Source organism: Rhinopithecus bieti, unplaced genomic scaffold, assembly GCF_001698545.2.
Source record: "Rhinopithecus bieti isolate Rb0 unplaced genomic scaffold, ASM169854v2 scaffold_30077, whole genome shotgun sequence".
Taxonomy (NCBI): Eukaryota; Metazoa; Chordata; class Mammalia; order Primates; family Cercopithecidae; genus Rhinopithecus; species Rhinopithecus bieti.
This window is the reverse complement of record NW_016812977.1, coordinates 133301-159922: the sequence shown is the minus strand read 5'-3', so window position 1 is coordinate 159922 and position 26622 is coordinate 133301. Positions and strand designations below refer to the sequence as shown.

At 41.3% G+C, this 26622-nt stretch overlaps 1 protein-coding gene across 1 annotated transcript in view; it reads left to right on the top strand.

Annotated features, from left to right (window-relative positions):
• STS (steroid sulfatase) overlaps window positions 1–26622 on the top strand; it is a gene marked incomplete at its 3' end in the record, with an annotated part of 122138 nt that overhangs the window by 30311 nt on the left and 65205 nt on the right. Inside the window, exons 2-6 of the mRNA XM_017847384.1 lie at window positions 4143–4283; window positions 8263–8384; window positions 8488–8610; window positions 10386–10809; window positions 25284–25420. Of these exons, the coding sequence (XP_017702873.1) occupies window positions 4143–4283; window positions 8263–8384; window positions 8488–8610; window positions 10386–10809; window positions 25284–25420 (947 nt within the window). The remainder of the gene's footprint in view (window positions 1–4142; window positions 4284–8262; window positions 8385–8487; window positions 8611–10385; window positions 10810–25283; window positions 25421–26622) is intronic.

Sequence of the window (26622 nt, the reverse complement as noted above, 5' to 3'; positions counted from 1 at the left end):
TACCTAATTCTCAGATTCCAAGCAGTAGTAGGTTAATTGAAGGGGGAAAAAAGTGAAGTGTGCTTTTACTGAAATCTACATGGAATATTAGGAGCTTAGGGCATCAGCAGCATATAGCTGGCAGCTTCAGGAGTGACCAGTGCAGGAGCCAACCAGCTGGCAGCAGTAGGGGCTTTAGCAGTGTTAAATCCTGGAGCCTGTGAGACGGAGCTCAGTATCCTTATCATCAGCCACCAGTGGTGGGACTCAGACTGGGTGGGCAGTGGTTGTGAGGTCCTTTAGACAGGACCTGTTTCTATCAGTAGGAGCAGGAGGCATCACTACAGAGCCCTGGGAAATGACAGGCATTATTCAGTAGCCAAGGGAACTGCTCGAGTAATTAGAAAAGCACTGAAGTATCCACCATGTGGAATGCTGAAAAACCCTAGAAATACTGGGTTCCAGGGACAATCTGAGAGAGAAGAGCCATAAGGAGTCCTGGGTGCTAGTCTAGAAACCACAGCTTGCTATGAGTATGACTCGGGCAATTCATTGACTCTCTCTGGGTCTTTGTTTTCTCTCCTGAAAGTAAGACAATTGGGATACATGATTTGCGTGGTCTTTTCTAACTGATATTATATTACCTGAATATTATATGGATGTTGTTATATGATCTCAAGCCAGGCTTTACATTCATGCCAGGTTTTGGTTGTAGAAAGTCTGTATTCTTTATTTAATTGATTAATTAATTAGAAGGAGTCTCACTCTGTCAACCAGGCTGGAGTACAATGGCGCCATCAGAGCTCGTTGCAGTCTCGAACTACTGGGCTCAAGCAATTCTCCTGCCTCAGCCTCTCAAGTAGCCGGAACTACAGACATGCACCACCACGCCCAGAAAAATTTTAAAATTTTTGTAGAGATAGGAACTTACATATTTCCCAGGCTGGTCTCAAACTCCTGACCTCCGCCAATCTTCCCTCCTCGGCCTCCCAAAGCACTGGGATTATTGGTGTGAGCCACCATTACCAGCCAATCTCTCTGAGTCTTTGTTTCCCCATCTGAAAATAAGAGAATTGGGATGCATGATTTGCAAGACCTTTTCAAACTGAAGTTATATTATCTGAATGTTGTGATTTGCTCTCAAGCCAGCCTCTAAGTTCATGCCAGCTTTTGGTTGTGTAAAGCCCATAGTCTTAAACCATGCTTTAAAAAAAGAAAAAAAGAAGGAAAGAAAAGAAACAGGCAATTTCTCATTTCTTTCCAAGCATAAATATTAGCTTAAGCATTAAGATAGACAAGGTCTTTGGCATGATGGCATTGTATAACTGTATTATTTCATGCAGTCTTATTTGAGGAATTCAGTAAGAAGTTACTTTGCATCAGCTTTATCTGTATTTAGCATTTAAGCAGATTAAACCGAATTGGGGGCCTTTAGACTCAATGGCAAAAATGGTTTCACATAATAATAGCAGGGTGCTTTTTACATATTCATGATCTCTGTTTGAACATGTTAAATTCAAGATACCAGATACATGTCTGTATGGAGACCTTAATTCAGTATTTGGGCATACAGTCTCTCTGGACATAAAACCTAGGTGTTTCTAAGGATTCATTTGGTATTTAATCTCACCAAGACAGCATGTGTATTTCATGAAGGTAGGGAGGAGATCAGGAAAGCAGAAAGTGTCTTGAGGCTCACAACATTTAAAGTGCAGACTGAAAAATGGACACTCAAAAGTGGCGCCAGGCCAGGAAATAAGTTTAGTCGTTGTTTGATTGTTTCTTTGAGTGTTTTGCACCCAGTTAGCCTACACGTTTGTTTAAATTATTAAATTGATGGTCATATAACTGCACATGCAAATCTGTGTGTCTGTCTTCTCTTTAAAAATTGGAAGCTGCTACAAGGGTGACATCCTTTAGGAGGGGTGCAAGCTCTCGGCTGGCAAAGCCCCCTCCCCATATCGATGGCTAAACTCAGGCCATTTCCCATCTCCCATCCAGCCTCTGTAATTATATGGGGTGTGATCCTGATTCTGAGGTCCATGAATGGGGAAGAACCAGCAAATAGAGACTCGGAAGAAAGAGGGACACGATAGTAACCTCAGGGAGTGTGTTCAAAGAGGAGCGCATTCCTGAGCGAGGGAATGGATCACTGTGACAGGTGTTGTTGGAAAGCCAGGGAAGAGATTCTGCCACACCGTGTGCACTGGCCTTGATGCCCAGTGTCCTCAGTGACTCTGGGGGAGCTGTCTGCATGCACCAAGGCTGGTGTGAGGGCAAAAGCAGATGCAGAGTGAGGTCAAGCTCACACTCCAGTTCACACACTGGACTGTCAGTGCTCCCAGATACACGGCAATGAGGGTACAGTGTCAGGAGAGAACAGATAGGTACACTAAAAGCCCAGACTCCACCACTACACCAGATGCATGTAAGACATCGGCACTGTACCCCCTAAATCTATACACATTTTTAAAAATTAAAAGTAAATAAAATTAGGCAGTGTATGGTGGCTCATGCCTATAATTCCAGTGCTTTGAGAGGCCAAGGCAGGAGGATCACTTGAGCCCAATAGTTTGAGACCAGCATGGGCAACATAGTGAGACCCTATCTCCTCAGTAAACATTGGAAAGAAAGAAATTGCTAGGCCGGGTGGTCCTCACCATCATCCCAGCTACTCAGGAGACTGATGTGGGAGGATCACTTGAACTCAAAAGTTCGAGACCAGCTTGGGTAACATAGTAAGACCCTTGCCTCTAGAAAATAAAAATAAAAAAAAATTACCCAGGCATGGCAGTGTGCACCTGTCTAGTTCTAGCTGCTCAGGAGGCTGAGATGGGAGAATCACTTGAGCCCAGGAGTTGGAAGCTGCAGTAAGTTATAATCACACCATTGCACTCCAACCTGGACAACAGAGCCAGAACCCTGCCTCAAATTTTTTAAAATAAAAATAAAATTACTTAATAGAACAAAAAAATTGCTCAATTTCTTTCACTTTACAGTTAAGAAAACTAAGATTCAGAGGACTGATATGATTAACACCTACCCCTGACCCCCCACCTAGAATAAAGGTCATAAAATTTCTTCCCGGGCCGGTGAGAAAATAAAGGATAAAAATTTCTCCCCAGGCAGATGAGAAACAGAAAGAGAAAGTAGTGAGTTCTGTCTCCTGATGTCAGGGTCAGAGCCGTAGAGACTTGGTTCTGGAAGTATTTGAGAGTAAGAACCTGGCTCAAGGCTGTGAACCAGGAGCTGGGAGAGGTGTTGCCTACTACTGCCGATGTGAAGACTAGAAGGACATTGATATTGAGTACGTAAGACCTCAGGCTACCACACTGCACACCTACCTGCCACCTTCCCTTCCAGGGAACCAAGCCAGGCCTCTCTCTGGCTGGGAAACCTGTTGAGCAACCTCCTCATATTTGTTGCCAACATAAGCTCTGGTTCTAAATGGAGAACCTGTTGCAGGGTGGGGCAGCATAACCGCAAGAGTGAGAAGAGAGGCAAACAGCAAAATGAAGTAGAAAGCCCACATCCTCCTCGACAAGAGGGGGTCTAACTCAAAGGAAGCAGGCTGCTGGAACACGTACACAGACCTCCATACAAGCAAGACATTGTGTGTGTGTTCAAGCCGCCATCCTCCCCAAAGATTCCTTCACCTGTTATTCTCACAAGGAATGAAATGCAGTGAGGTGAGAGAGTGTTGGGATGGCAGACATGGATGATGGATGAATTCTCTTCCCTCTGTACATTTTCCAGCACAAAGAGCTGCCCCAGGCTGTTGACCCAATACACTGAGTTTTGAGAGGTTTCTGTTTCCTTAGAAAGTTACAGTGCCTTAGAAAGGCACAGTGGTTCAGGCCTATAATCTTAGCACTTTACAAGGGTGAGGCAGGAGGATTGTTTGAGCCCAGAAGTTCGAGACCAGCCTGGGCAACATAGCAAGACCTTATCTCTACAAAAACCACAAAATTAGCTGAGTATGGTGACACATGCCTATAGTCCCAAGTACTTGGGAAGCTGAGGCAGGGGGATTGCTTGAACCCAAGACTTCAAGGTTGCAGTGAGCTAAGATCGTACCACCTCACCCCAGCCTGGGCAACAGAGCAAAACCTTGTCTCAAGCCGGCATCCTTCAGTTCCTTTTTGTGTCCTTGTCCTTTACAGAAAGATGAAGATCCCTTTCCTCCTACTGTTCTTTCTCTGGGAAGCCGAGAGCCACACAGCATCAAGGCCAAACATCATCCTGGTGATGGCTGACGACCTCGGCATTGGAGATCCTGGGTGCTATGGGAACAAAACTCTCAGGTTGGTAATGTAGCTCCTCAGTAAACACATGGCTGTATTCATAGGCTACAGTCCCCGGCATTGTTAATGTTGATCTATAGAGCACAGAACATGTAGAAACGTTCAAAACCCTCCAAACCATGCCTGGCTTTACGTAGATACACTGAGATGTAGGTGTCGTGAAGGCAGTTGTGAGTTTATCTGTTTGACTATGAACAGGGAGCTGGGTGAGCTCAGGGAGATCACTAAGAAGGTGTGCATCACAGTTCTTCTTTACTGATGGCTATGATGCTGCTTTCCACACATTCACATTTCCATCCCTTTTGTTCACCTATTTCGTCTTCTCTTTTTGGCATCTGGCTTTATTCTGGTTGGTTATGAGTCTGCACTACTCTGTCCTGGCTCATCAGTGCCTTACTCTCACTCTCACTCATGCCCAACTCTCGTTCTTCTAGCCCAGGCCCTACCCTGTCATCAGCTATACAGACTGTCTTAGTCTGTAAAGGCTGCCATGACAAAATGCCATAGGCTGGGTGGCTTCTAAACAATAGAAATGTATTGCTCATAGTTCTGGAGGCTGGAAGCCCAAGATTATGGCATAGCAGATTCAGTGTCTGGTGGGGACCTGCTTCCTGGTTCATAGACAGAACCTTCTCACTGTGTCTTCACATGGTGGAAGGGGGGAGGGAGCTCTCTGGGTCCCTTTTATAAGGTCATAAATCCCATTTACAGGGCTTCATCCTCATGACCTCATCACCTCCCAAAGACCCCACCTCCTAACAAAATCTCATTGAGGGTGAGCATTTCAACATCTGAATTTGGGGGAGACACAAACATTGAGACCGTAGCTGACAATCATGAGGAGAGATGTCATGTTTCAGGACCTCATAACTTGCCAATAATTATCAAAACAGTGGCAACAATGCAATCAAATGAGACTCGAGGCCGTTCGACCCTTGGGTCTGAACATCCTCCCAGAAGTGGGTGTTTTGTTTCTGAACCCTTTGCATAAAGTCAACCTAACATAAGGCCTATTTTAAAGACCCCTTTGTTTAAAAAGGAAAGTAAGCCTTGTGGAGTAGAATATTGACATTAGAATTTCACTTTCTCTTCCTAATAATGTGGAAATGATGACATAAAAATATGGAGAGCTTATACATGAAAGAATCAATACAAACTAAAAAAAAAAAAATTTAAGGAGAGGCATGAGAAAAGAGATTATTTGCTTCTACAGAACTTTCTTTTTTCTTTTTTTCCTTTTTTTTGAGAAGATCTCACACCACTGTCACCCAGGGCTGCAGTGCGGGTGGTTCCGATCTGGGAATCACCGCAACCTCTGCTCTAGGTTGAAGCCATTCTTCCTGCCTCAGCCTCTCAAGTAGGTGGGACTATAGGGCATGGCCACCATGCCTGTCTAATTTTTTGTTTTTTAGAAGAGGTGGGGTTTCACTGTGTTGGCCAGGCTGGTCTCAAGACTCCCGACTTCATGATACCACCCGCCTCAGCCTCCTCAAAGTGCCTGAGGTTACAAGGGCATGGGCCTGCACTGGACCAGAACTTTCTTGTAGGATATGTTGAATACTAGAATACCATACTGAAGCAGGAATGGGACCCATTGCCAACAGTACCATGGGACACTGATTTTTTTTTCATGCCATTCCTTACTCTGTCATCTTCTTTTTAAACAAGAGGAATCTTGGAACGTATATTTCATCTACTATCTAGACAACAAAAATGAAATAGATTATTATATAAGAAAATCTTTCCCACCAAACACATAGCAAATGTGTCTCACTTTCAAATCTGAAACTTGATCAAATGTTGCTTTCTTTATTTTTTTTAAGATATATTGACCTATGACATGCTACTTTTTAAAAAGCATTGCAAGGATAAGAACGTCAATTTTAGAGAGCACTTTAAGTGTCCTCTTAAGAAATTTGTAATTATCGTTGTATGTTTTCTGGCCCCTTTTTGCCTACTTTTGAAAATGTTACAGATCACTTTATACATTTCGTGTATAGATCTATTAAATTTGGTTGTTTTTATCAGCATCATGATTTTATTCAGCTTTTCATTTTATCTACTTTCTATTATATTATGTATTCTAGATGTATTAAGATAATAGATAACTGTTCTACCAAAAAATGATGTTCTTAATTAAAAAAGTTAAAATCAAGTCTTTAGAGTTAAATCTTTACAATTATCAAAAGAAGAAAAATGTCTATAAGGCCCCAATGAAGAATCATGGCAATTCACCTAAATCTGCCCTTGGTCTCTATATTAGAGTCACATTATTTCTGATTACATTTCTCATTTTCTATATTTTGTAATTATCACACCCCAAATATCACTTTTTTTTTGTAGGCCGAATATAGGATACTAGGGATTTTAATTCAAATGCAAAACACGTTCTGTCCTTCCATAAGCATCTTACCTTAAGAAAAAAGCAAAATAGAAATATTTGTAATTAAACACATTCACTAAATTAATAAATGATCACTAGTTTGACATTACAGATGCAATGAAATTATTTCCCCCTTCAAACTATGCATCATTGCAGTACTACTCTGTAAGGGCATTGGTCTAGGGAAGCCATGGAACCAATGAACAAGATGTATACTCCCACCCTACAGGCAACCATCTTGAAGGGGAGCACAATTAGCCATGCCATTGCTTTACAGTGAGGACGCTGCTGGTCTGGTGGAGTATGGACTACTGTTCCAAATATAGGTCAATTCCCTTGCATAAACAAGGAAGGGTGCTGGAGGCCCATGAGAATTCCATCTGTACCTGGAACTGAAAGATGGCAGATGATAAGCCAGGCAGGGAAGAAGGGACCTGGATTCCTGGTGGAGGACATGGGATATATCTTGTGGGATATAGCTTGGTATGGTCCAAAAACTAAAAGATATTAATTGCTAAATGACTTCCCAAAATGATCAGCCAATTCATTCATAGAGAAAGGCATCAGGATGGCTTATCTTGCAAAATGTATCACTCTACAAGTGAACTCATAAATAAGACTTTATTAAGCATAAAAATATAAGCCAACAAAGAGTATTTGGGAGTCACAGCATCTAGTTTCTTCACTGTAGTATTTGTGCCTTTTTCCTGGAGCATATTAACCCATTTGTTGATGCTCACTGGTTGAGGCACATGGAGTCTGATTATTCCCTGTCCCTGGGGGCATGTGGAAATTAGGCAGGGGCTCATTAAAGCTGGTTGTGGAATTCCCTTTGGCTGTGGTTGGGAAAAGAGGGGCGTCAGATTGACCATGGAGATTTCTCTTTTGGTGACACAGAGGTAACTTGGGAGATGTGGATGGGAGAAGAGTGAAGCCTCATCCTCATTCACCCCATCTTTCCCTCCCTGCAGTATCCTGTTTTGAAGACTTGGTTTCTCTCTTCTAACTCAGGGTTAGTGAGACCAGGAGCTCAGAGCCCTCTGTATCATGAATGGACCTTCTGGGGATGCCCTGCCTGCATCATTCACACATCTCCATGGTTTTGTTGCAGCTTGAGTCTTGATTCTGTATCACTTCTTCACCACCTCCCCTGCCTCTCTCTCCCACATAACCCCAGACTCGCCCTTGCTCATTGAGAAGTTTCCCACTATAAAGAGCCACAGACAGTTTCATTTTGAAAATTATCACAGAGCTGGCCACAGTGGCTCACGCCTATAATCCCAGCACTTTGGGAGGCCGAGGGGGGCAGATCACTTGGGGTCAGGAGTTTGAGACCAGCCTGGCCAACATGGTGAAACCCTGCCTCTACCAAAAAAATACAAAAATTAGCCAGGCGTGGTGGTGCGTGCCTGTAGTCCCAGCTACTCACAAGGCTGAGATGAGAGAATTGCTTGAACACGAGAGGTGGAGGTTGCAGTGAGCCGAGATCACGCAACTGCACTCCAGCCTGGGTGACAGAGTGAGATCCTGTCTCAAAAATAAATACATGAACATTAAGTGAAAATGATCACAAATGCTATGATTCTTTTGTTCCAGGACTCCCAATATCGACCGGTTGGCCAGTGGGGGAGTGAAACTCACTCAGCACCTGGCAGCATCACCCCTGTGCACACCAAGCAGGGCAGCCTTCATGACTGGCCGGTACCCTGTCCGATCAGGTAACCTCCTATCTGCATCGCAGGGGCTGTGGTCTCCTTCGGGACAGCCTCCCACCTCCAGGTATCTCCTGGTTCCTAAGGGTTGATTTTTTTCCTGGTTCAGGAATGGCATCTTGGTCCCGCACTGGAGTTTTCCTCTTCACAGCCTCTTCGGGAGGACTTCCCACCAATGAGATTACCTTTGCTAAGCTTCTGAAGGATCAAGGTTATTCAACAGCACTGATAGGTATGAGCATCTATGGGATGGGAACCATCTATAGGTATGGGAACGGCAGGGAGGACTTGGACAAAGTTAGCAAAAGAGCGGGAGGGACATCATGACAGTTATCTTAGGGATGACGTTGCTGGTACACTTTGCACAACTTTAAATGGGAACAAAATAATTTCAATTGTAGGCTAAAACACAGTGAGCCTATCTGGACTACTTGAATGTATAGATGTGTGTGTGTGTGTGTGTGTTGTATGTGTGTGTGTGTGTTGTGTGTGTGTATAGATAAATAGATACTTAGATGATACCTAATGATAGATGGATGAATGAATGGATGGATGAATGGATAGATGGAAGAAAGCATTGATGAACAGATGGATAGATAGATAATAGGTAGAGAAGTAGCTAGCTAGCTAGCTAGATAGATAGATGGAGAGAGAGACAAAGGTGAGATAGATGGGATGGATGGATGGATGGATGAATGGATGGATGGATGGATGGATGGATGGAATAGATGATAACTAGCTAGATAGATAGAGAAATAGATAGAAAAATAGATAGATAAATAGATAGATAGATAGATAGATAGATAGATAGATAGATGATAGATAGATAGATAGATAGATAGATAGATAGATAGATAGATAGATGCAGAGAGGGACAAAGATGAGATAGATGGGATGGATGCATGAAATAGATGATGATAGATATGACGGATGGATAGATAGATAGATAGGTAGATAGATAAATAGATAGATAGATGTTATAGATAAATAGATGCAGGGAGACAAAAATGACAGCATGGATAGATAGATAATGAGGCAATTGGATGGATGAAATAGATGATAGATGGAACAAATGAAAGATAGACATATACATAGAGAGAATGTATAAAACTATACACACCATGCTATTGATAAAGATTTTCATTTTACTTTCCAGTATAAAATTATGTCAGAATTTGTCTTGTTGACACACCCACTGATTTTATCCTGTAGATAGGATTGAAACTTTCCTGTTTACATGAAGAGCTTGAATCTAAGCAGGCCATAAAATGAATCCTAGCAAATCTCAGACCCAGTGACCCTTTTACTTCTCAAAATCGTGTTAAAGAAACTGTCTTTTTGTTCTCTTTGGTGAGGCACTCATCTACATTTAGCTGAATCTAATTAACATTTTATAAGAATCTTCAGAGTGCTTAAAATAATTGCTATTAACTGAGTGTGATTTCCTCATCGCTCAAGGGTAAGGTTCCTGAATAAGCGGAATTCATTTCCACTTTTAACACTTCAAGGAACAAAATGAAGTCTGCTTCTAAATTTAATTGTTAAGGCCTCAGAAACAGATCCTGACCCAGCGCAAAGAAACAAAAATAAACTTGTGTCTTTCTCTAGAGTTGTGGTTTCCTGCTCTAACAGATGTTTAAGTAGTTTTCGCTTTTGATTTTTATCTGATTGGGGTATTTTTTGTTGGTTTGGTTTTGTTTTGTTGAAAATCACTAAAATTAGTCGTATTTCTGGTAGAGTGAGTAAGATTTTTAATCTGGTTGAGATTTTGTTTTTTGTTTTCTGTTTTATTGGAATAGGCTAAATTAGTTCTTATTTTCTGGTAGAGTGAGTAGGTAATACCTTAGCATTTGTGGAAAAAAAAGTGAAAAACTCTAGGGTCCTATGAGCGGGAAGGCTAGCTTCATGAAATAGTCAGAGCCTCCTTTTCAGTGTGTAGGAACAGAAGCTTGGATTTGAATCAGTGTGTTTATTGGGACTGAAGTGATCCCCCATTTGTCTTCTCAGGGAAATGGCACCTTGGGATGAGCTGTCACAGCAAGACTGACTTCTGTCACCACCCTTTACATCACGGCTTCAGTTATTTCTATGGGATCTCCTTGACCAATCTGAGAGACTGCAAGCCTGGAGAGGGCAGCGTCTTCACCACGGCCTTCAAGAGGCTGGTCTTCATCCCCCTGCAGATCATCGGGGTCACCCTCCTTACCTTCGCTGCACTCAATTGTCTGGGGCTACTCCGCGTGCCTCTAGGCATTTTTTTCAGCCTTCTCTTCCTAGCAGCCCTAATCCTGACCCTTTTCTTGGGCTTCCTTCATTACTTCCGGCCCCTGAACTGCTTCATGATGAGGAACTATGAGATCATTCAACAGCCCATGTCCTATGACAATCTCACCCAGAGGCTAACGGTGGAGGCGGCCCAGTTCATACAGCGGTGGGTATTGCCTTGTCCTCTGATGCTGCCTGTTAGAAAACATTCTGGGTTATTTCTCGTGGAGGTGGAAGAACCAGCAGAGTTTTTTTTGTTTGTTTTTTTTTTTTTTTTTTTTTTTTTTTTGAGACGGAGTCTTGCTCTGTCGCCCAGGCTGGAGTGCAGTGGCACAATCTCAGCTCACTGCAAGTTCTGCCTTCCCGGGATTCATGCCATTCTCCTGCCTCAGCCTCCCAAGTAGCTGGAACTACAGGTGCCCACCACCATGCCTGGCTAATTTTTTGTATTTTTAGTAGAGACGAAGTTTCACCGTGTTAGCCGGGATGGTCTCGATCTTCTGACCTCGTGATCCACCCGCATCTGCCTCCCAAAGTGCAGGGATTACAGGCGTGAGCCACCGCACCCGGCCAGAACCAGAAGGATTATTATGCTAGCCACATTTTCCCTTCCATGCCTAACATATTTCTTCAGCCAACACTCACCATAGCACATGTTTAATGGCCTTAGAAAGGTATTTCAATGCAGTGTGCTCTCCTTAGAGCGTCTGCCAACACTCCCCACACCCTGGGCGGGAAAGGCCACGGCAAAATAATGTCTGCTGATGACAAAGGAGGTGTCAGATATCCTGCGGGCCTTTTTTTTTTTGAGATGGAGTCTCGCTGTGTTGCCCAGGCTGGAGTGCAAATGGTGCCATCTCTGCTCACTGCAACCTCCATCTCCCAGATTCAAGTGATTCTCCTGCCTCAGCCTCCTGAGTAGCTGCAATTGCAGGTGCCTGCCACAATGCCTGGCTAATTTTTTTTCTATTTTTAGTAGAGACAGGGTTTCACCAACTTGGTCAGTCTGTGTTTTGAACTCCTGACCTCAGGTGATCCACCCACCTCGGCCTCCCAAAGTTTTGGGATTACAGGTGTGAGCCAGGTACCCAGCCCCACTGGTCTTTAATCTTCGAATGTGGCCATCAAGAGAGGCAAGAAAATGGCTTATGTTTAGTTTAGAGGTTGTCCTTGTGATATAAACAATGTGGAAAGATCCAAAATATTTTGGGTTAATCTCTGAGCAAACAAAGCAGAACCAAAACCTCTGTGAGTAAACTGGGTGAAGTGAGTGATGTCTTTTGGGTCTGTTGGGTCCCATTGAGTTTATCGTTTTGGGGATTGCAGTCTGTAGGTGGAGTAACCATTAACAGCGGAGCAGACAACATTCCTGAGTTACATAGGTAGGTATAATATATATCTATATTATAATACACAATATAGAGAGCATAAGTAGATATAATTAAGCAGATATTATATAGAGCCTATGTCAAGAGCACTTGCTATTCAAAACAAGCAAATAACAGTATTTTGTTCCACTTGTAACTGTGGAGGACAGGACTTTAAAGAGAAATGGAAAGTTCATCTGAAAATCAGACGTTTGGTCTTTATGGTGACTTAAACTCTATGGGAGATTTAAAAGAGAGTTTGGGCGGTGATTTAAAAATTATAAAGGAGATAGAGGAAACATAGGTAATATTGGTTTGTCATCCAATTAATTGCATGACACAAAATTGTAAAATGAATCTCTGGATTGAACAATGAATGACAATGAAAAGGAAGTTATTGTGATGAAGGGAAAGTATATTAGGGATTTAATTTTAAAACAAGCAAATATGCTCAGCCTAAGAAGAAAATACATAGTTAAGGTATGTGGAAGCTACATAAGTTAGGGCTGGTGAGAAAGGTAAAAAGTAATGTACTCTATGAAAATTATGTTGTCATTTCCTCACGTGGAAGATGTTGTGTTCCTATGTCCAGATCTTGTGGACATGGAGTTGATGTTGTGTTCCTATGTCCAGATCTTGTGGACATGGAGTTGATGCTTTACTGGAGTTTGGGAATGGGCAGTGGTTCTCCTCACTCTCTTCTTCCAGTTATGAAACAGTGTAGGAGCAACCCATTCACCTGGAAGTACAACAGTGTCCTGCTACCCACAACATCACAGATTATGCAATAGATAAATCATAGGGTGTATTTTAGTATATCTCTCTGGTATCACAAAAGTGTTTCATCGACTCTGACAGAAACCCACATATGGTTTGGATATCTGAACAGACTATGAAGTGACTTACACAAAAGTTGCAATTGATAGTATCACTTCCTCCCTCTAAAATGAGACAAAATAGAATGATTGGTTCTTATAGTTCACACCACCTCTCAGTTTCAACAGATTTTATTAAAATCTAAATTGTCATTTAACTGTGAAATATATAAACTGGTCATTGGTCATTGTAAGTATTCTCAGTTTCAGCCTCTGGGACTTGGTTCCAGAGAGTACGCTATGTACTGGCTACCCAACTGCTGAGGGAGCACCACACAATTTAAGTTTTTATTTTGGTTAACATCCCACTTCTGCTGCCAGGGTCTGTTTTTGTCAGTGGAGACTGACAAAATCTCAGTGGATTAACACTTAAAAATTTGTTTCTTGCCCATGCGAAATCTATTGCTGGTTGGGTGATGCTCTAGGGAATCTTTGCTCCATGAGGAGACTCAGGGATCCAGGTTGCTAATATCTTGTGGTTCTGTCAATCTCAATAGATGGCCTTCCCAATAGCATCCACAGGAGAAAAGAGTTGAAGGGTCTCTTGGGGACTTTTCCTTACTTCACTGACCCAGGGGTCAGCATGTAGACCAGGCCCCACATCTCCACCTTGACTTGACATGGGGCTAAGAGGTAGTCTCCCCATGTCTTCAGGAAGAAGACAATGAAATGGCCTTACTGAACATATAGCAGTGATTTTCCTGCTGCAAGTAGTGATTTTCAAATTTGTTTTAAAGCTGAGGAATATTTCAGATGAAATTTTATGAGAAGCTAAGTATGTCAGAGGGATAAAAGTTGCAGTGCTTGGGTTAACCTGGAACAGAGGACTGCGTTTGGAAATTACTGACATTTAATGAAGCCCCATGGAAACCTCATGAACAGCTGGAGAGAAAGGGCAGACTCTACAACAAAAGAATAAAAGAACATGTGAGCAAACACCTACTTAGTGCAGACTCTAGGCAAATTAATATTTAACAGACATTTGTAAGTAAAAAAGGTAGGCACACCAGGAGAAAAATCAACACTAGCCTTGGAATTTTAAAAAAGAATTATTTGATATTACAACTATGTGAGTGGAAGTTGAAGGAATTTGCCCAAGGTTATAAATAAGTGTAAACGAAAGGGGCTAATTTATTATAAAATTTGGATTGCAGACATGTACCACATAATAGCATTTTGGTCAACAATGGACCATGTATATGACAGAGGTCCCATGAAATTATAATGGAGCTGCCTTATGCAGCTGTATGTTTGTATCTTTTTTGTTTTTTGAGACAGAGTCTCACTCTGTTGCCCAGTCTGGAGTGCAGTAGTGCGATCTCGGCTCACTGCAGTCTCCCCTTCCCGGGCTTAAGTGATTCTCTGCCTCAGCCTCTGAAGTATCTGGGATTACAGGTGCCCACTACCATGCCCAGCTAATTTTTGTATTTTCAGTAGAGACGGGGTTTCACCGTGTTGGTCAGGTTGATCTCAAACTCCTGACCCCGAATGATCCACCTGCCTCGGCCTCCCAAAGTGCTGGGATTACAGGCATGAGCCACCACACCCAGCCACGTTTGTATCTTTTATACTGCATTTTTTCCTGTACCTTTTCTATGTGTACGTATATCTAGATACACAAATACTTGCCATTGCATTGCAGTTGCCTGCAGTACTCAGTACAGTCACATGCTGTGCAGGTTTGTAGCCTAGGAGCAATAGACTCTACCATATAGCCTGGGTGTGTAGTGGGCTGTACCATCTAGGCTTGTGTAAGTGCACTGTATGATGTTTGCAGAATGATGAAATTGCTTAATGATACATTTCTCAGAACATATCCCTGTCACTATAGGATGCATGTCTGTACTTGAAGCATTGATGTGAAGTATACTGTTTATTGGTATTTTAATATTTTCATCAGAGAAAAATAGAGTAAAGAAAATCTATAGTTTGGTGTTGTGTGTGCATATGTGTCTGTATATATATGTGTAAACACATATGGCGTGTGTGTATATATGTGTGTGTGTGCTTTACACACATATGTATTTAACTTATAAATAGATAAATTATTGAAATTGATTTCCAAGGGAAGCTATAGGAGATATACACGTACAGCAGCAGCAAGTATTAATGTAAAGAATAAAGAATTTTCTGCCCAGGGATGGATAATAGCCACTAAAAGTCCTTTAAGCAACTATTTATAGGTCTGTCAGAATTCAGATATGAGGTGGGCTATTTGTCATGATTTTCACAGATTTGGGCTGACGGGCACATGCTGGAGGGGTCGTGAGTCGTTCTTGGGCAATATGCATGTAGTCTGGGTGCCTGTCCTGGGTAAACGTTGGGGTCTGTGGGTAGCCATAGCTCCATCATGTCATGCCCATGCTGACAGCCTGTCTTACACAGGCACCAGAGACTGCAGAAACCTGTCGGATTCCACTCACAGCAAAATGGCATGGTGAAGGATGTCATGCAATTCCTAAGAGAGGAAGGAAGACTTCACACTGTCAGTCACACTCCTGAACATTCATTTCAAATATTATTTGTACAGAGATACTGCGGAGTTATCAGTGCCCATGGTCAACCCACACAGCCAGAAGCAGACATTGCAGGGCTGGCCACCTGCCTCCTGGGCATGGCACTTGGTTCAGAACTATGCATTGTAGGTGACCTTTGCTAGGCTAGTGTATGGTGGCATATAATACAGGATCACTGTGACTTCCTGCAGGTAGACAAAGAAGGGAAAAGGGAGAGTCCAGTACTACAGGGGTAGACAAGCGATACCTCAGACTTTGCATAAGGAAAACCCCAGAGGTGCTTATTGCAGCTGAAGATGGCTAAGATGAACTCTGGGGACTGTCACAGAGTAGTTCCGAAGCGAGACTTTGCATCAGCATTTTAATAAGCTTCTCAAGACATTCTAAGCTGGGTGTTTCATAGGGCACTCTGAGAAACACTGGGTTTTGTATATGTGTGTGAGCTTTGGCTACTGTGCAGAAACACTGCAGTTGTTTGTCACCTAGATTTTTCTAGAAGGTGATGCTGACAGGTGATCTCATGTAAAAGCTTTGGAACTTTATAAGATACATCATTCAGTTATATCATCATCTAGGAAGATGCACACAGATACGTGATTGAAAAAAAAGCTTAAGAAATGATCTTTCTCTTACTAAGGTGATTGCCCTGATATTTTCCACCCTATTTTATTCTGTTTTTGTTGTTGTTGTTGTTGTTGTTGTTGTTGTTGTTGTTTTGTTTTTTTGTAATAATCTGGTTCGGGAACTAAATTAAATTCATGATGTATCAATGGGTCACAGTCTACATGATTGACCATGCTCTTACCTAGTGTGCTAGCTTTACTGTATTTGATAAACAGGAGCATAGCCATTCCAAGATGGAGCAGCACTCTTGGGCCGGTCTATTTAAGGCAGAAAACAACATTGTGCTGTTTGTCAAATTTGCTGGGAAAGCTGGACATCCTTCTATCAGTCTTCATCTACCACAAATCTCTCAAAACCAGACAGGGTGGAGATTAATGTAGTGTCCATTAAACAATGGATAGTCAGAAATGACACTCGGCTTTCAGGGTGAATCACCTTGTATGACATGTATTTTGACAGAAATTGTTTAATCTATTAGATATATAAATATTCGTATGATTACAAGGCATTTTAATGGCTTCCTCAGTATATAATTTTGAGAGGCGACCAAAACAAATTTGATGATCATGAGGATATTGAAGCCTGACAAGTTTATCTTGATTATCTCTAATTATTATTAGAGAGCTGAGATTTTCTTTCAGAACTAGAGATTTAAGATGTTCTAGCAGCACCACAGTTGGAGGTGATGGTTATTGAATTATAACAAAAGGGTTTTTTCTTCAAAATAGGTGATTCTAGTGTAGATGGCTATTGTCCACATTGGAGCACTCACTGCATAGCTAATATTAGTGAAAATGCTAGCATTTTGTACACTGTGATGCCATTCACAAAAAACTTCTTACATACATTATCTGAAGATAAAAGATTTAAAGCACATTGTTACAATCATCCTTGGGTAGAGCTGTCTGTCTGCGTTAGATTAGTTATCTGATTCACAAAATATGATATCCAAGAGTCTTGAGAGAATGGCCTTGATATGCTACCAAAGAATCCTAACATTGGTGACACCACCATGTTCATAAAACATTCCTTCAATGTCTGAAGATACATTTATATGTGTTATTTCATTATCCAGAATATCGTGAGCAATTTAGCCAGGTCTTACCACCTTTGTGAGAAATGGAGGTATATTTTCAGCAGCCGAAAAGGAATGCCTGATCAAAGCAATGGTAGTATTAGTGGAAATTACCCAAATACTTTTGAATTTAAAATTTCCAGTTGCAACTGGTGCCTTGTTTAGATATTTTAACATACAGAAATATATACATGTATGTATATTTTTTTTTGTACACAGCTGCTTCTCAGTTCATCTGTCAAAGGTGGTGAGGAAAATGATTTAAAACTCCTACTTCTAAAATTTATAGGCTTTCTGTACACTGTGTTACTGATATGATTTATACTCAAGGGTTTGCTCCTGAGATGCTAGCTTGCAATATTAGGATATGAATGACAAGGAGGCATAAGGCAAAGATGCTTCATTGGCTTGTGATTCTTGCAAATGAAGTCCACTTAGTCAAACCCAGTTTGTGGCCTGGGATTCCAAGCACATATTTTCAAGTTGAGGAGAACGATGATTTAGAATATATAACCATCCACTCCACAATCCCTCACCCTAATTGACTCATTCAGGGATAAATTTATCTGGGGGAGATGCTTCTATTATTAGAGAGCTGAATAATTAGCTCACCATATGTTATACGCTGTACAGTAATTCAGGAGATGGGTCATCCTGAATACACTTTAATTAGCCAGAAATCCTTGTTATTCTTGCATAAAGGAGTGAACTATAAATTTCTTAGAGATACCCAGCTCTCTGTACGTGCCCTGTAGGGTCATCCCATTATCACAGCTTTGGGATTTGCCATCCCTCTCTTCGTTGCAATGCAAAACAGATCCAACTTAGGTGTACAGCAGAAATGGTAACACGGAATGGGACATGTTCAAGTGTAATAGACACTGTGGAGTGGTTGCCAATTATACGTCAGGTGCTGTGGATACACACATTATTTTGTGCACCTTCCACACCCATTGCTTCCTTCACACCACATAATAACCTCATGAGGTCAGTAAAGAGATGTCTTACCGTGGAGAAACTTTGAAACTGAAATCGTTTGAATGAACAAAGCTCCACAGGTAATAAAGAGTAGAGGCTGAATTTAAACAGAGCTAACTCAACCTTTTGAATGTTGGAATGCTTCATAAACAGTTGGGGGAATCATTTCCATCTACTCCGGTGCGTTAGACTTATTGAGTGAGGATTAGTCCGAGTGAGGATTAGCTGGAAGAAGATTACGGTGTTATATGGGTGTCTTGACACCTTTTTCCAGATGGAAGAGTCTAGGTCCAATGCTCAAGGAAGGAGAATGCATCTCTGTAATTCTTATAGATAAGTTTCAGTATCAGTAGTGTTATCATTACTATGGTAATCGTGAAGTATCTGGATGCTCTGAAAAGAAAATAAAGGGTAAGGATGGTGGGAGAATGTAGCAAGTTAATTTTATTCACAAACAGCTTTTTTCTTTAGTTCAAGTCAAGGCTAATTTTTAAAAAGGTGTCATGCTGGTGGGTAGAATGAGATTCATGTTTTATGTCTTCAATAGAAAGAGATGGATGTTGGTCACTCTGCTTTGTGAAAACCAGATATGTTGACCTCTTCTCTGAATTCGTTGAAGCAGTGCTTCCTTACTAGGAAAATATTTAAGTTTAGGTAAATCGCTTTGTGTTTTCTCTGAAGATATATATATGCTCACTTCGAACAGTAAATTTCCAAGAATGGCAATGACTTTATACACACCCACATAATCTGTATAGTATGTTATACATTTATGGGGTTTATAGATTTATCTGGAATTTGCCATTCATATAAGGTTCTCCAGGCTGAAGTTTATTAAGTTGTTTCAATATATTAAATATATGTATGTATATTTTGAGATATTATAATTAGAATTTCAATAAAAGCTAGTAAGTTTTAGTCAAGCTCAATGTAGGCTAACTCTTGTTCTTTATAAATGAATTTTTTTAGCAAAGGATTTATGGATAACAAATCAAAAATTTGGAAATTATGTAGAGTTCTTTTTTAATCTCTGACTTCCCGGAGTGGTAAGTCTCCTCTTCTGACAACAATAAGCCCTGCTCCCTGACAGCTCTCCACAGAAAACCACCAAAACATCAGCATGATGGAAAGTGTCAGTAATCAAGGGGTGAGGGGAAACACTGACATGAAAAGATTATACTTTTAGTGGCGAGCCATGGGGAAGAATCTCTCCTACCATTTCCTATGGTCTATACTTTAATGATAAATAAATACTCCTTTCTACAAGCATTGCTTGTGTAATCATAATTCCCTAAAATCTATGACAGCTGATACATATATTACTGGAAGAAGATATGACCTTTTGTCCTGGTCTATGTACTGCTATCACCATTTGGCACAGTCACAATTGCGAAATGCATTTATTGGGTGCCTCCAGCCTATCCTCTCCCATTTCCAGCTTTACCCCAGTGTAAGTGGCTGTGATGAATACCTGTGATTTGGCTCAAAGTGTCTTTTGAATAAAGGGATCTTTAGGAGGTTTCATTAGTTTCGATAAGCCAGTGTAAGCCAGAAAGGCTGGGGTGATATTGATTTTAATTCATGGTAAGAAAAGTAAATCAGATTAAACATTAAGGGCAATACAGAGGGACACACACAGATGCTCATTCAAAAATGGAAAATTTAAATAATTAAAGAATTATCAAAGAGTCACATTATTCAGTAACTGTAGATAACACATGATTTGTTTCTAACTTTTGTGGGCCTATGGGATATGTATTTTAAAATGAGGGCAATGGGCACAGTGGCTCATGCCTGTAATCCTAGCACTTTGGGAAGTCTAGGTGGGAGGATCACTTGAGCTCAGGGGTTCAAGACCAGCCTGGGCAATACAGCAAGACCCTGTGTCTACAAAAAATAAAGTAATATTAGCCGGGCATGGTGGTGTGTGCCTGTAGTCCCAGCTACCTGAGGACTGAGGTGAGAAGATTGCTTGATGCCAGGAGTTCAAGACCAGCCTGGGCAATATACTGAGACCTTGTCTCTACAAAAAATAAGGAAGTATTAGCTCAGCATAGTCGTGCACACCTGTCGTCCCAGCTACTCAGGAAGCTGAGGTGGGAGAATCTCTTAAGCCCCGGAGTTGTAGGCTGCAGTGAGCGATGATTGCACCACTGCACTCCAGCCTGCACAACAGAGCAAGACCCTGTCTCTGAAAAGAAAAAGGGGGGTGGGGGGAGGGCTTCTTTTTTGGATGAACCTCTGGTTTCAGGCTGAGCATATTGTAACAATACAGGTACCGAGGGATGTTCGTCTTTTGCCATACTAGATCTAGTGGGTCCATGGCATTCCCAACTGACTGGGGCATAGATAAAGAATGCTTAGACCTGACCCTGGAAATGCCTCTCCAGCCGTATATTTCTGTATCTCTGAATATCATACCTGTGAATAGCTCAAAAGCCTACATGTTTATGGAAAACATTCACAAACGCTGTCATGCTATGTGAACCATTGAAAGCTACCTCTTTCTGGGAGCAAATTCTGACCCCTGCCAGGTTGAGATAAGTTCTCCTTCTCTGAATTCATTCTCTGCAGCACTGGGTAAGGGTACTTAAGACAGCTCAGACTAACCATCGATGCTCTTGTCTGAACTGTGGGTTGCTGATGGCAGGGTCCGTTCCAGTCTCTCTTTATATTTCTAGTGCCTAGTATCGTGTGTCAGCAGAACATTTGCTTAATAACTGCAAAATTCATAGATAGAAGACATGAACAGCTGGATGTATAAATCCATCTGCTGCACGCAGAGGTGGTCACGTGAAATTCGTGGGGGTGGCGGGGGGCGGCGACTGTTGATACTGCTATCTGGTTTATGCCATACTCTAATTACCAGCAGCAGAAGGTATCCAGAAGGAATTCACTGACATCCCTATTTGCATTCCCGTTATTCCCTATGCCCACTGCAGTTGGAACAATACTACAATAATAAAGGTCAGATGCTCAGATGAAGATTATTAATCTAAAGACTATCAAAAGTATACTTTATGACAGACAGAAAAAAAATGCCTTAACCATCTTCTTGCCTGAATTTTCACTCCTGCCTCTATAGAATGTAAATCTTTTGATTCTGAGATCGGAATGATTACATGTTGCTGGAAAGGCTCAGGGCTGCCTTCTGTATTTTTAACAAATGGAGCTCAGGCATGTAGCAGCTGAAAGTTCTATCTTTTCGCACAGTGTGCAAGACAGTGGCAATAAATTTTCAAAAGAATTGTTTACTGAAGTACTCCAGCTAATAAAAAAGGAGTTAAGCTGTTATTGAGAAATCTTTCTTCCACCCACTTGCTGATGTGTCATTCAGCTTTCAAGGTCATAGAGAGGAAGGGAGACCCAGATCTCCTTCCTGAGCCTGGGTGTGAAGCCAATGGTCTTTCCTGGTCTCTCAAAGAATATCACAAAGCAAGAATTCCTTCACCTGGGCACAGGCTGTCAGTTACACCTCAGGTGTGTGCAGGAAAGTCAGTGATTTATGTCTGGCTAGCCAACATTCCCATGCACCGTTGATTTCACTTCTGTTCCTGGATGGTAAATCTTGGAACAGTGTTTTTGCAAGCCAAGTATGCTTTTCTCTGTTTTCTGGGTTTGTTTTTGTATGTCAAATCTAATCAACTCTACTCGATGCACAGAGTATACATAAAGATGCTGGTATCTCTGATGTCACCCCTATAGGATGAAAAACCACTGCTTTATAGAGAGATGATAGAAAACGAGTTCCATAAATATGTGAATTTTGATAATACACACATTGATTCCCTTCTCCCCTTCTAAGGAGGATTCCCCTGCATTCCAAGACAAAGGTCACATTCTGTAGCCTTGATTGAAGCTCAGATCTTTGACTCAACTGTTCTTTCAGTCCTCATGAACCAGCTTTTATTTCAGGCTCTCTTATTTGCCGGTTGTGTCATCCTTATCATTTATTTCCTTATTTCCACCTCACATTTTAATATGGCACAATTTTATGATCCTGCCAATCATGTTGATGGATGTCTCTTTCTTCTTCTTCTTCTTCTTTTTTAGCTTTTGAACAACAGGACTGCTATCCAAAATTGGAGAATCCAAGTCGAAACTGGACTGGAGCCCAGTGCTGGGCATTTCAATCCATGCAATAGCTCTTTGTTCTCAGCAAATTCTGTCACTCACATCCTGTATGACCATGTACCGTGCTTGGGAGATTGACTTTTTAAGCTTTCTTATCTATTTTCCTTAACTTTAAATCTAAAAATAAATGGGAGAACAGATGAGAGTGAAATTGCAGTGAGATTGTTCTCATACATAATGTAACTCTCTATTTAGGAACACAAAGACTGTAATTTCATGTTCGTTTTGAGGAATCTAAGCCAGTTTAGGGGAACACAATCTGCTTCTGGGGAAGGAGGTGCAATTTGCCCAGGTGTGAATAAACTTTCCCCATAGTAAGTAGAATGGAGGCTTCACAGTCTGCCCTGTGTGGCCAAGCTCTCTAACATACCGTGGCTCCGTTCAAGGGCATCTTCTCTTAGAAGGAACCAAACACGTGGCTTGGTAGAGATGCTCATATGTAAGTCATCAGCTGGGATGACAATTCCAGTGCTTCCATCTAAGCAGTAGTATGTCCTCTTTTCTTTCTGAGACATAACAGTGAATGTTATAGACCAGGTCCAGTGGGCTCTCATTGCATGCCTTCTTATTCCAGTTCCTGTGAGACGTGCATTGTGAATGGTTTATGTTGCATATGGTTTAGACTTCTGCCTAAGTCTCTTGTTACTTAGAAGGGATGTGGTTTATGTAATGGTTGCTCTAGAGCAAGGATTCCTCTGCAGAACTTCTGTTCTGAATCTCTTGTTACTTTGAAGGAATGCGGTTTATGTAACAGTTGCTCACATTCCTGTGAGATATTAACAGCATTTCCTTGTTTCATATTATTGTAAAAAAAATTTGCCACCAAGTACTGGAATAATAAAACATGGTTCTAATGATTACCAATAACTCGTTAGATTTGATCTGCCTATTTTCAGATAACTGGAGATGCCTGGCTTAGCTCTAACCCAAAGTGTGCTGTTTTATGCTGATTTTCTCTTTCAAAGGAGTAGGGGTTAATTAATATAAGAACTGACCTTAAAAATGAAGTGTTACAGCCATAGGTGTGAGCAGTTCGAGGAGCCCAAGGTATACTAACATTAGCAAAATACAAATGCATTTAGAAAAGCATATGTCTGTTTATTGTTTCCAGGAAAACTTATTAATATTTGTGACACCCAGTCCAAAATTTGGAATGTTTTTGGCTATCATGAGAGGTTAAGGAAGCCAGAAATACATAGAAGAAAATTAATTTAACTACATATATATATATATATATATATATGTATGTATGTATGTATGTATATAGTCTTCTGAACTGTTACTGGCTGGTAAAGATGTGGACCATAGGAGATGACCCGGTAAAAGTAAGAAGAGACTTAGGAGAGAAGTTCTGCAGCGTAGTCCCTGCTCTAGAGCAACTGTTACATAAACCATGTCCCGTCAAAGTAACAAAACACTGAGGACAGAAGTTCTGCAGAGGAATCTCTGTTCTAGAGCAACTGTTACATAAACCACATTCCTTCAAAGTAACAAGAGATTTAGGACAGAAGTTCAGCAGAGGAATCCTTGCTCTAGAGCAACCGTTACATAAACCACATCCCTTCTAAGTAACAAGAGACTTAGGCAGAAGTCTAAACCATATGCAACATAAACCATTCACAATGCAATTCACATTGCATTCCCAAGGCCCTGTCATTTACTTGACTGCTGGGCGGGGCTGCCAATGCTTAGAAAGCAGATGTAATATTTCATCCAATAACAGATTTGCTGAATTTATGCCACCTGCCAATCACTTTGCAGGTGTCAGGAACACCATGATATAAATGACATGTCCTGCCTGGTGGTCTGGTGGGAGAAGAGAGCGCATAAAAGACTCTGGTGTCATGGAACACATGCTTTATTAGCATTTGCTAAAAAAATTGAATCTCCAGGCTGGGTGCAGTGGCTCATACCTGTAATCCCAGCACTTTGGGAGGCTGAGGCAGGAGGATCACCTGAGGTCAGGAGTTTGAGACCAGCCTGGCCGACATGGTGAAACCCCATCTCTACTAAAAAAATTACAGAAATTAGCCAGGCATGGTGGTGTACACCTTTAATGCCAGCTACTCCAGAGGCTGAGACAGAATCGCTTGAACGCAGGAGGTGGGGTTTGCAGTGAGCCGAGATCATGCCACTGCACTCTAGCTTGAGCAACACAGCAAGACTCTATCTCAAATATAAAATCATAATAAAATAATAATCTCCATACGCTAGAACCATGCCTGGCCTGTAGCAGATGCTTAACAATATTGTTTTAGGGTTCCCTTTTCTGAGCCCCAACAGGGCAACTAGAAAATACTGAAGACAAAGAGGAAACGGCCAGCAGAGAATCGTCTCTCAGTCTCCCCTGAGGCTAGCCATACAGACTAGAATCCCTCTTCCCCAAAGCATAAAAATAGTCAATGTATTGTACATTTCAAAATTGCTGAGAGAGATTTTAAATGTTCTCACCTCAAAGAAATAACAACTATATGAGAAAATGAATATTTTGATTAGCTGTATTTAATCATTCCACATGGTAAACATATATTATTGCATTGTTCCCAACAAGTCTACACAAGAATTATTTGTATATATCAAATGATACGTATATATATTTGTATAATTGTTTGCATATATCAATTACAATTTTAAAAGATAGTCTTTCTGGTAGTGTGTGTATGTGTATTTGTGTATAAAATTTTTTCCCAAAGAAATACTATTTTCAAGGTGCTTGAATTCATATTAATCACCATATAGAGAAGGAAGAACAGAATTAAACAACAACAACAAAAAACAAATACAGACAATTTTCTATTAAATCTCTTCCTGAGTTGGGTCTTTGGAGGAAGTCTCAATAACATAATTCTTCATGCACTGATCCATAGAGGGTAACAATAAGTCACTTCATAGAGACACAACAGAGACTTACCTTTCTCTGACGGAAGATACCATATTAGGCAATTAACTTGTAGTATTTTGTGAATTTTCAAATCGCCTGCTATGATAATAGGTGGATCCTAATCAGAATGGTGGCAGACATACTTACATTATCTGTGGTCTTTTTTTCTCCCCCTTTTTTTTTTTTGCAGGAACACTGAGACTCCGTTCCTGCTTGTCTTGTCCTACCTCCATGTGCACACGGCCCTTTTCTCCAGCAAGGACTTTGCCGGCAAAAGTAAACACGGAGTCTACGGGGATGCTGTTGAGGAAATGGACTGGAGTGTGGGTACGTTTCTCCTCAGTGAATTCTTAGAAAACTGCTAAGTCTTTGCCTCCTTGTGTTTTCTTTCCTGTGTATTTCCATCTATGTTCCTAATGCCTTTAGAGACAGCAAATGTATGGGGTTTTTTGAAAGTAACCAAAAATGCATTGATTCTGAAAGGTAAATAGAATACAAAAAGCACCTTCACCAGTCCAGGCAACATAGGGAGATCCCATCTCTACAAAAAATAAAAATAAAAAAAATCAGCTGGGTGTGGTGGTACATGCCTGTGGTCCCAGCTAATTGGGAGGCTGAGGTGGCAGGAGGTCTTGAGCCCAGGAGGTTGAGGCTGCACTGAGCTATGATTGCACCACTGCACTCCAGCCTGGGTGACAGAGTGAGACCTTGTCTCTTAAAAATATATATATATCTTTACCCTCTTGTGCATGTCTGCAGTTGCCAGTGGACACATTTCAGGGGAAGTCTAGTCTGTGGGCTGCAGATGGAAGAGATTCATGGAGGAAAGGAGGCAAAACTTTAGTCCTTATTATCCCTTATTCTATCAACAATGAAATATGAACAATGCCTTGTCATTAGCAGTTAGATGTGTGATGGATTTTGGATCCAGAATACCTGCAGCTGGCTACACACTTGGCGAGGCTCTCAGGGCAACAGTGACGAGGTCCTTGTGTTCTTCTTGCTGCATCTAAGGACGGCAAAGCTTTCCTTGTTCTCCAAACTCCTTCTCTCCCTTCCTGAGCAAATAACCCTATTTCTGAGAAACGTGGCATTTTTCACTGACATTGGGAAGACTTCCTTACTGAAGCTTTGTTTAAGTTAAAATGCATGTCTTCCATATCTACAGGACATCATCATCCCTATGCTTTTATTTTCTCTTGCAGAGCTCAGAGGTCCCAGGATGGAGGATTACACCTGGGGTCTCTTAGCTGTACACAGCTAAGGAGTTGGCTAGCATGCAACCTCGTGCTCAATGAGGTAGGGAAGGCCTTGTGTGTGAGTTACACAAAGGAATGAAAAATCAGCATTCCAGTCCACTCGGAACTTCTCACAATTTCAAGTCTTTTCTAGCAGCATTGCCTCTTACTTTTACATTGCTGGGCCCATCTGGATGGTATCAGAGTGACAGAAGAGACCATTTTGTCCATATTCCAGTACTCACTCAGGTTGCTGAAGATTTTCTTTTTTTTTTTTTTTTTTTTTTTTTT